Consider the following 11014-nt stretch of genomic DNA (forward strand, 5'->3'; position numbering starts at 1 on the left):
CTCTGACCCCTCATGCTGCCTTGCCCTCTATACCTACTCTAGGAACCCCTCAGACCCCTCTGTCCACACCTCAGCACGTGCCCAATATGGTGCTCCCAATTCCACTTCTTACCATGGCCATGCCCCCTGCAATGCCCCAGCAGCAGGGCGGCCCTGCTCCATCTCAGCCAAACCTTTGTAGCTTCCATTCCACCCATTACTTACCTCTCTCCCAGGTACGAACCACCCCATACCCCGCCCCCCACCCTGAGCAGGAAATGGCTGAGCAGCCTATCCAGGTGAATATTTGACTCAGTTCTCACTGTAATGGCTGGTCATGGGAAATCTGTAATAGTAAGGTGGCAATCGGTCTTAACCGTTGGTGTAGTGCATGCAGGCCATGCGTTTGGGCATTTAAAGGTAAACAATATTTGTACTGACTGATGAACAATTCCCTAAATGTGCTCTCTTTTTCAGGTACAGACGATTGCTCCACAGGGGAATTTGGGAGATGTTCAGCTTTTGGCTCCGGTCCACCCCGTCCTGCCTTCTGTTCAGACTTCTCTCTGGGGAAGTGGGGTTGATGCAGAGACTACTGCAGCTGGCCTAGACTTAACTGTAGGTCCTGCAGTTCCATCTCCAGTTCCAGCCCCAGCCTCAATGTCAGTCTCAGCTACAGTTCAAGTCGAATCCCAAGCACCGGCACAAACCCCAGCTATGGTCCCAGCACAAAGCCAACCACCAGTCCCAGTATCAGCTCAAGCTGCAGCCATGCCGCAAACTCAAACTCCAGCTTCAACTCCAATGCAGGTTCCAATAGCAGTACCAGCTCCAGCCTCAGCCCCAGTTAAAGCACCAGTCTCAGCATCAGGTCCTGCTTTTGAACCACCAAAAGTCTCATCTACAAGCTCAGACACGTCTTCTGTTATTGGCAAACCCCAACACACAGGTTTAGTCTCGGCCCCAATCCCTGTCACCCTACCAGCCCCAGTGCAATCTGCAGCCCCCGCTCCTGCTCCAGCTCCTGTCGCAGCTTCAGTCCTAGCTCCAGTTCTGCAGCCTACTGGCATCCAGACAGCAGTCTCATTGCCTGAGTGTGCCAGCCTCGCCACAACTCAGCAAAACCTCGAAATGACATCTGCGTCTAGCACCTTTCAACAAGAGCCCTCTGTAGAGGTAGGGATAAAGCCGAAGTTTGCACCTTTTTGAGTGTAATACTGATCTATGCGTACACATTTCCTGGATGAAAATTGTCTCTGCATCAGCAACGTCTTATTATTACTCAGAAAACACGTTCAAACTGGCCGCCTTTTTTATTAAATTCACATCAGTTTTATACTTCTATCCTGATAGCAGCTCACTGAGATAAGCCATTAGGTCAAAAGCTAATAGCACACATTAACATTAATAACACTGCTGTATATTTTCTGTCTGCAGGATGTGCTTCAGGACAAACCAGTATCTTTACTGAACTATGCCTATGACAGGTGTGTGTCTCTACAGATTCTGTTTTCTCTGTAACTTACTGTGATGAAAATGTATCACCAACCAGTGTTTTCATCTTTTCTTTTTCATAGTCTCAACTCTGATGTGGCATCTGGTAAGGAAACAAGTGACGGCTATGACAGCTTGGCTAGTGGGGGGAAGGGGGATGGAAAACCCAGGAAACACCACCGCAAGTCTGCCCGTACACGTTCCCGGCAAGAAAAGACCAGCAAACCCAAACTTAGCATGCTCAATGTGAGTCGCGGTGTCATTTCAGACAACTGAAGTTACAATTTCTTAAAACTGTAATGCTTGTGATTTTAAGGTGTAACCTCTTCCACCACAGGTTTGCAACACTGGTGATAAAATGGTCGAATGCCAGCTAGAGACTCACAATCACAAAATGGTGACATTTAAGTTTGATCTTGATGGAGATGCTCCAGAGGAAATTGCCACTTACATGGTTAGTTCAGCCTCTTACCATTTATAGCTTTTGTCTTGTCCGCTGGTTATATTTGTATTTTGATATTGTTTATTTTTTAAAACTGTATGCCTACAGGTAGACAATGGCTTCATCCTTCTGTTAGAGAAGGAGATCTTCATCGACCAGCTAAAGGACATCGTGGATAAAGCTGAGGACATGCTGAATGAAGACATAGAGGGTGAAAGGGCCTCCACCTTAAGTTGTAGTCCACAACAAGGCCAAATTTCTGAGGGGCTAGAGGGAGAGGTAAGAGGGTACAGAGACATATTCATGGACATGGATATAAACAAATAAATACAGAGAGGCAAAGCAAGTGGCAAGTAGCATATTCACGTAGCTTACATCTATTGATCACTCTGCAGAGTCAGCAGCCTGGAGCACCTCAGCCTGTCTATCAGCAGAACGGTAAAAAAAAAAGATTCTCTCTCTAAAATGTAACCATCTGCATATTTAATAAATCCTTTTTTCATATGTGACATTCAAATTGTAAAAGCATGGTGTGGTAACTGTCTGAAATCTTGGATTGCAGTTCTTCATACAGGAAAAAGATGGTTCATAATCTGCCCTGTAGAAGAGACACCCACATCCAGCCAGGACACCCCATCTGACGGCACAACTACGCAGTCACCTGGGAGTTCAACCACCACCCAGCCTGCTGACAGCGGCATTGCAAGGCCATCTGCATCCAGAGGTGACTTTGTTTCTACAGAGCAATTTCAGCACAATGTCTGACAGCATCATGGAGCAATAGCACCACCTTGTGGCAGCTAAATGAAAGACATCCCTCAGCTCTCATGGGCATTTGATGACTTTCAAAAAATATTTTTGAATCTTGTGATCTTTGATAAATCTGGCTTATTTTTTCCTCCTGCAGAAGAGGGGTCATCCTCTACAATGTCTGGTGGCAGTGGAGGCTTCTCCTATGATGTGTATGGATTCTGTAGTCCTCCAATAATGTCCAACACAGACCCACTTCTTTTTGCCACTCTGTCACCTCCTGTGTCTGCTCCCCCAACGCTTCAGTCTGTATCATCAGTGGAGCCTGTGGGAAGCTCAGTGCAGCCCAGTGTGCATCAGGCTCAGCCAGCCAGGGCTCAACCTTTGCCCCCGCCGTCCCCACATACATCTTTCCCAGTGGATGAGCCACAGGGATCCCCTCTGGGTTCCATCTCCCCAATCCACGCCGCTCAGCAGATGGCTGACATGACATGTCCTGTTTCTATGGCCGAGGAGGTGCCCTGTTGCCCTCTGGTCATGCCGCTATCTCTGGATGTGAGCGGTTCACAGGGTGGGCCTCCTCTCACCCCACTTCCCCTCCAGGAGCCAGGTTCAGCCAAAGAGCCGCTGTCTGTCTCTTACACCTCTGCAGTGCGAAGCGAGCGACCACAGCAGCCTGTGGTGCTCCACCAGCCTTTTTCCAGCGTGGGAGGGACCAAAGTGTCCTCACTACCCCAGAGCCCAGCGCCATCCCAGCCGGGAGCAGGGCCTGGTGAGTCAGATGGTGAAGGACGGCTTGGCCGTGGGGGCTTTGTGGACAGCACCATAAAAACACTGGACGAAAAACTAAGGAACTTGCTCTACCAGGAATATGCTCCCATGTATCCATCAGGCAGTGCTGCAGAGACACCAGGCTCCGGCACTGAGTACATTCAGTCTCCTCCTGGTCCAGACAGCGCCACAGGAGGGTCAGGAAACAGCACGCCAGGGCCGATGGGGGAGGGACGTTACAGGGCAGGAGAACAGCTGGTAAGTACAATAACACCAGTCATTAAGGTTTTTCACATTATAAATTACAGGTGGAATATTTTCACTGTATAGTAGAGTATAATGAAAACAGTTTGATTGACAACAAAGTATTGCATATGCATACATGTTTTATTTTGTATTTACAGGCATTATTTGTGTGAACAAACCTTTTACAGCATCAGAAAATATAAAAAACTTAGATTCAGTTGCTATCTGGATGTAGTCTATGCATTAAAAGAACTATCAATCTATTTTGAAATTGTTTAGTTTTTTTACAAAATAAAATGATGTTTTATCACATTTTTATCACCATTTTTTCTTGTATTTCGATTTGTACATTGGGAATTCAAGGGAATTATGGCTGTTATTTGTTGTACGTGAAAAACATCACTTATTGGTAGGGTCTGCATTCTGCCATATATTCTAAATACAGGCAACATTAAGAAGTATATTACAGGACATTGATTAATGGTTTGTATCTGTTTCTGTATCTAGTTTTCTCATGTGTTTTGTTCATCTCTCATCCTGTCACCTTGATTAGCCTCAAATTCCAGAGAGAATGGATAGTTTGAGCACACTGAGTGACTCAGCCGTGTGTGGTATGTACATCGTACTTTAATTAATGTGTCACAACTGGCATCATTAGCTTTTGACTGAATTTATGTGTTACTGTTAGTTTATTACTGCAGTGGCTTAGTATTCAGTGTTGTGGACATTTTTGCAGCTTCGCTGTCAAGAAGACACGTTCCTCATTCTGCTTCCTGCTCCGGAACAAGAGGTCGATTTAAGGTGCGAAAGGGATATTTTCCTCACATTTAGGGGGAAGTAGTTCTGTCTTTCGGATTAATTCCCACCGCAATTGCTACTGGAGAAGCATCATGATGCTGTAGGAATACTCAGTCTGTTCTTTGCTTTTGACAGATCATCTCTGTTCCTCCTGAAGTGGCCAACAGACGCGATGTGAAACAAAGGAGCTGGAGCAGCGCCGCCTCACCGGCGCACCCTGTAGCATACAGTGAGGACCATGTTCAGGCTGAGGCCATGGTTACCTCCACCACAATTGGCCGTTTCTCTGTGATAAGCACTGAAGACGAAATTACACAGAGAACACGTTGCAGCCGCTACTCTGCCCCGCCTGATTTCTACCTGGACACACCTCCTTCCATGGCCAAGAGGGGCTCCCTGCCCCGTGCCCTGACCTCGAACTCTGTCCCTGTGGACGTCACAGTCCATGCTCGCTTCCTTTCCTCTGACTCGGGGGCTGAGAGTAGCCCTGCAAAGCTGGCTCCTGCCACCCCATCTCAACATACTCGCTCCGAGCGCAGAGGAAGTGACCTCATGAAGAGGGCAGTGGCCTTCCTCCGTCGATCAGGGCGCAGCAGCAGTGTGCAGAGCTCTGACTCACCAAGTAGGCATGGAGGTGTGCATGGCTCAGCCTATGGCAGCAGCGATAATGACTCAGAGATGGAGGACTCGGACATGAAGAGGGAACTACAGAGACTCAGGGAGAAGTAAGCATAGCCAGTGGTTTACTTTCAACCTAATTTAGTGTCTTTACTTGAAAATATTTTGTCATTTAGCTTGTAAGTGACCAGTATATTCCTGCCTTCACCCCCTCAGACATCTGAGGGAGATCTCTGAACTGCAGGCCCATCAGCGGGGAGAAGTGGAACTGCTATATCGCCGGCTTGGCAAAGCCCCTCCTTCTGGCCTGGGTCTGTCACACGTTGCACCACATGCCGGCCGTAGAAAGAGATCCAGCAAGCACAAGCTGAAGCCTGGCAAACTTCTCAGCCCTCTGGTTCAACAATTTAGAAATGTCACAACCAAAACTAGTGACTCCAGCAGATCCAGTCAGTATCTTTTTAGAATCTCCAGCGTTGTAAGTCGAATATTTACAAGGAGTGTACGATTCTGATGCTTGTGCGTGTATCTTTGTGTGTGTGTTCAGGTGCTGCTACAGGTACAGGTGAGCCCACGTTGAGTTTAAATGGCTCTCCAGCCAAAGGGTCTTTCCCCACTCACGGCAGGGCGCGGTCGTGCACGAGCCACATTCCCTGCTCAACCTCAGAGCCTGTGCAGACTCAGCAGCCCTGTTCTCTCAAGGGGTCTTTGTCGTCTGATAACATTTACGCTGGATTACATGGAGACGGCACCGGCACACAAGTTCCACCCGGACAAGGTGACCACAAGCGACACAGTTCTTACACTAGACTGTAAACCTCTAGATTTCACTAGATCTAGAACAGCAGCAGATCTAGAACAGAACAGCAAACTCTTCTTAACAACTATGGTGGTTTATTTAATAAGGTTGGGTATTTCATTGTGTGCTCCTCTTACCCTGGTGTCTTTCTCCCTCTTTGATTATACTCCTCTACAGGCTGGTCTAATTACCCTCCACCATCTGAGAGAGTGACCTATAAATCCAGTAGCAAGCCACGAGCTAGATTTCTCAGTGGGCCTGTGTCTTTGTCTATCTGTTTGTATCTCCTCTTTTCTCGCATAGCGTCACTTGTTTGTTTTCCATATGTTCTATATCTCCTCTTTAATCTCACTGATATCCTTTTTTTCCGTCTTTGCCAAACCGTTCTGCAACACTACTGGGTTTTCTTTTGCCTCGCCTCATTCTTATTACTTGCTTTCACCTTGTGTTCTATGCTTGCACAGAAAGATATTGTTTATTCAAACCCCCTGAAGATTAAAGTTTGTTCTGAAAAAGTAAACTTTTGATTGATTAAATGTTTGTTTTTTTCATTTTAAAGGTTATTTCAAAAACCCTTTCCAAATGTGAATCATGAATTTAAACAATTTTCATAGACCAAGAAATTGCCCAATATAATAGTTCGACCTGTTGCCTTGTTTCAGATGTTTGAGGTTTGGATAATCAAAATTCATTATAATAGTAATGGACATTATCTCACATTTCAAGTGTCTTCTACTGATGCTTCTGCTGTTGTCATCCACCATGCATTACTAGGCAACGGACTTTTGCATGTCACATGCACGCCAATCTGTCTAACATTTCTAATCTCTCATCTCTTTTTAGCCTCTCTCTTTTCTTACCTCTGCCTCTCTAACAATCCAAGCTGCACTCTCAGCCTCTCACATGGGCCACCTGCATGACTTTTCTCTTGTTTCAGGGGACTTATTGCTTTGATTACCCATTTATTTTGGTTTTAGTTTTCTGCTTTGTTTTGCGGCAGTATTCAGAAGCTTTGTTTTGCACTGCGTCCTGTTATTGATCATCAATACTAAGTAATGCTAATGATAACTTGTATAAGGTCTTTTTTATCTTTTAGGGTCAACACTGAAGCGACTGTGTCTCGGCAAAGAGCGTGGCAGCAGTATGTAGAATTACAGTGTCTCACTAAAATGAATCTCAATTTATTGAGCTTGCTAAATTGAGCTCAATAAACTTGGTGTGTGTGTGTGTGTATGTGTGTGTGTGTGTGTCCTCCCAGGGTCTGCGGCCGGATCAGGGGCTTTTAATCAATCACAGCAGCCGCCTACTGGTGCCACACCTCCTCCTCATCAGCCAGTGATGGGACTGGCCCAAGCTCAGGCCAATAACAGCAACAACAAGACAGCCACATACACTGGCACTTCAATGAGTGGTAATGAAAGCAATCTGCCTGAAGACTTGCAACGGCTGATGGACGACTGGGCCCAGGAGGTTCTTATTGTCACCCACAGGCCACGCACTAACTCTCTGAGCATCAGTGGGCAGCACCTGTGGGATCAGGTTGTACCTCGAACACATAGACAACTGGCTAGTGCTTCAGATGTGAGTTTCATGCTAGTGAGTTTCATGCTAGTTATGCAGCATTATGCTACATATACATATATGTGTATGTATATGTATGTGTGAATGTATATACACACACACACACACACACACACACACACACACACATATATACATATATACACATATACATACACACATCATATAAATATATAGATATATAGATAGATAGATATGATAAGTTGCATCCTTGCTCACTGATTGTTCTTGACTTCCTAAGACATATTACCACATACTGTAAGATTGTTAATGAATGCCTACACAACACTGATGCAATTTGTGCTCTGTCAGAGTTTCTGCCATTTTACCACAAGGAAATTAAATTTACACCGCACATTTCATTACAAGTAGTGTGCTTTACAGCGAATGCCTATTTAGGTAATTCGTTTATTGACTTGAATATCACAAGACAAACAGCAACTAACAAACAACAAGTAACATGTACCGAAGAGTGTAATAAATGTAATTCAACGACAGTGAGGAATGCTACATTACATCCACCCCACAGACACTTTCACACAAACGTGCTGTAGCTAAGCTTGAGAGACTAGAGAAGTTTACAGTTATGTTTTAAATGTGCTACAGGTTGTCAGGCAGCACATACAAACTATATATACTTTGTGTATTTACTTACATAGTTGCATTGTGTAAACGTAGTTAATCATTGTTGTGAAGTTGTGTATCTGTCCACTATCTCATCCTTTTTAGATATCATCATGGACGGCCTCTGGTCCAGAGGCCTGCAGTCTGCTCCTGTCATGGCCTGACAGCCCGGGGTCAACAGTGATGACCACCCCCTCCACAGGACCCCATCCCAGCTATCAGCTACACTCTCCTGCTCCGTTAAGGGCCTTGTCCTCCTTCCCTCTCCCTTCAGGAGTTTTTGCCTTTCCTGCTGTGCCCTCAGCCCAGGACACCCCCACTCCGGCTCCAGCTAAATCATATCAGCCGCCTGACCCCAAAGCCAGGACTCTCTAACCTGAGTAGCATTGCGTCTTCCAACTCTATTACCAAAAAGAAATCTCATTATACTCCTAGTCAATCTTATGTGCATATACTGTATATATTTAACCAGCATGTATGTAACCATATGTACATACTCGTCTCTATTCTTGACTTTTATTTTGTTTCATTTGCATCAACATACCTCATGTCCATATTGCAGTACATAATCCTTGAGTGCAGTGTAACGGTAGTAGTACATTTAAAGATGTATAGTTAGCCCAGTCAGGCTTAAAAAGTGCAGATTTTGTCATTGCTTACATATCTTTCCACTCACTGAATGTACATAACGTACTGTCCATTCATCCTGTGTTTATATAAATAGTTCATGTTTGTGTTGCTCATATCACTCCTATATAGAAGCTGCCGTGTGTATATATATGAATTCTTGTTAGTCTGTACATAGCTCCTGTGTTTGTACAGTTAACATTAGATAATCCATAGGTTGGTGCTGCAGCTCTGTGTCTTAATGCAACACCTTATTAGCCACCATCATGCCGTCACTGTGAAGACTTGACATCTTGGTCACTAGGACCGGTTGCTTTACTCTGCTCTCTCAGTCCAAGGATAGGTTTCATTCTTCATCAATGAAATGCTTCCAGCACAAGCGCTTGAAATATCCTTAAGAGATTTGAATGAACTTGAACTTTATCTTCAGGTGAAAAAAAAAAAAACACCTGTGAGAGTGCCTTGAATTGCAGTTTCAGTTTTCTGGAGAAAAGCAGACACTAGAGATTCTATATATGCTTTCACCTTCAAAGGTAAATAACATGATTTGAATAATGAATGTGGATTAAAACGTATTTGATTTACAGAACAGAACAACAGATCATAATTAATCACAATAATCTGGTCATGTTGCAGTTGATAAAATATCAAAAAGTCCAAAACTGAGTTAGGTAATTTAATATTTTAACTGTGGGTTTTTCCTTGTTCACTGATTTTCTTGTGGGATTGCTCTACAAACTGCACCACAGCCTGCATGAATACACTGATATTCTGAATGTGCACAGGTTGATGTGGTGAGTTACAGGAGGATATTGTGAAGAGAAACTGGCACTGAAACCATACGACAAGGAGGGCTGAAGGACTCAACATACGAGTCAAAATCATAATCATCCCATACCTCTGCTGATGCAGTCTGTAGCTTTATATATTGTTGCCTTTGTGGTTTTTAAGAGATTACTGTGTGGTTGGTTGTTGTTTGATAAAAATGCTGATGATATGACGATGTTAGTGACGTCATGAAGAATGTGAATTATTGAGAAGCAACAACTGTTTGACATGTTATTTGTACAATGCATAGGTTTTGTAAGTCATGTTTATTAGATGCTGGCCTCACACGATCATCTGGCTCATACATCTAATTGTATGTATTACGGCTTAACTCAAAGATCTCCACCAAATATTGCACTATCACTGTTTCGGTTATTTCAATAGTAACGCCTCAAAAACACTTTCAATACTGACTTCTCTTGTCTAACTTCTTTAATTCCCTTGTGGAGAGTAGTTTGTTGAATGCATCAGTGTTTTGATGTATCCTATGAAAACAAAGCAGTAGCAAAAATCTATGTAGTCAAAAGCAGGATGGACATAATGAGTCAGGCAGTTCTTCAAAACTGAGACAGCCATTGTAAACACATCGCTTAAGTGCAGACTGAACTTAACAAAACGGTTACTTTCAATTTTAACGCAACATTTTATTTTTTTTTTTTCAGTTAAAGGAGTAATCAATTGATTTAATACTGCACTTCCGTACAGTTGGGGGTCTAACAGTGGTCAAGATGATACAGACAGAGGCTGAGATATCCTCACTGTTAGTCCCCAGTACGGGTGAAGTTCCAGAAACGCTGGAGCCTGCATTTCCCATAATACAGCTCTGTAACATCTTTGACGTCATTAGAGTTATTTTTCAAATTTGGGAGAGCTTTTTCTAGAGCCACAGAAGACATTATACAGCAGTTTGCACAGGCTAAGTAGTAGCCTACTCCTTGTAATGAGTAAACTGAACTTTATGTAAATTTGTGCCCCTATAAAATCCCTCCATGTTTGCAAAAGTGTGACAATATTTTGATTTAAGCTTAATATTTGTCTTAAAGGCAGAATTTCTTTCATGATGACTGGATGATGATTTTGTTTTTCTTGAGAACATGTCCTATCCTGCTATTTTCTTTGTGCTTCACACAGTAATTCCTGTCTTTGATCTCTTTAACGCTTGCAGTGAAAGCTAGTTGTATGTTTGCTTTTGCCTGCTGTTTCCCCCACACTTTCCTGACCTCGTCAGATCGGTTCTCTTTCACAAAAGCTGTACATACGTGAAGACAGTAATAATAAATTCATTTTTGCTTGACACCATGCGGTGTTAGTCATGTTCTTGTTTCATTCACAGTTCACTCTGAGCAGATCAATCCTTATTTGTCTCTTGTTTTCAAACCAGTGTTGTCTGTGTGTGTGTGTGTGTGTGTGTGTGTGTGTGTGTGTGTGTGTGTGTGTGTGTGTGTGTGTGCTTGTCA

At 43.8% G+C, this 11014-nt stretch overlaps 1 protein-coding gene across 1 annotated transcript in view; it reads left to right on the forward strand.

Moving 5' to 3' along the window:
- The window catches only part of wnk2 (WNK lysine deficient protein kinase 2), a 26113-nt gene extending 15260 nt beyond the window's left edge, over window positions 1–10853 (forward strand). The window contains exons 11-27 of the mRNA XM_087176029.1: window positions 457–1155; window positions 1417–1466; window positions 1557–1719; window positions 1811–1927; window positions 2024–2194; window positions 2311–2353; window positions 2478–2639; window positions 2823–3694; window positions 4236–4293; window positions 4419–4483; window positions 4616–5205; window positions 5315–5547; window positions 5646–5876; window positions 6075–6173; window positions 6994–7038; window positions 7156–7478; window positions 8208–10853. Of these exons, the coding sequence (XP_087032155.1) occupies window positions 457–1155; window positions 1417–1466; window positions 1557–1719; window positions 1811–1927; window positions 2024–2194; window positions 2311–2353; window positions 2478–2639; window positions 2823–3694; window positions 4236–4293; window positions 4419–4483; window positions 4616–5205; window positions 5315–5547; window positions 5646–5876; window positions 6075–6173; window positions 6994–7038; window positions 7156–7478; window positions 8208–8477 (4191 nt within the window). The 3' untranslated portion in view covers window positions 8478–10853. The remainder of the gene's footprint in view (window positions 1–456; window positions 1156–1416; window positions 1467–1556; window positions 1720–1810; window positions 1928–2023; window positions 2195–2310; window positions 2354–2477; window positions 2640–2822; window positions 3695–4235; window positions 4294–4418; window positions 4484–4615; window positions 5206–5314; window positions 5548–5645; window positions 5877–6074; window positions 6174–6993; window positions 7039–7155; window positions 7479–8207) is intronic.
- Window positions 10854–11014: the final 161 nt, after the last annotated feature.

The sequence above is a fragment of the Seriola lalandi genome, unplaced genomic scaffold, assembly GCF_002814215.2.
Source record: "Seriola lalandi dorsalis isolate HSWRI2012SDOR001 ecotype SW California unplaced genomic scaffold, Sedor1 jcf7180002054522, whole genome shotgun sequence".
Taxonomy (NCBI): domain Eukaryota; kingdom Metazoa; phylum Chordata; class Actinopteri; order Carangiformes; family Carangidae; genus Seriola; species Seriola lalandi.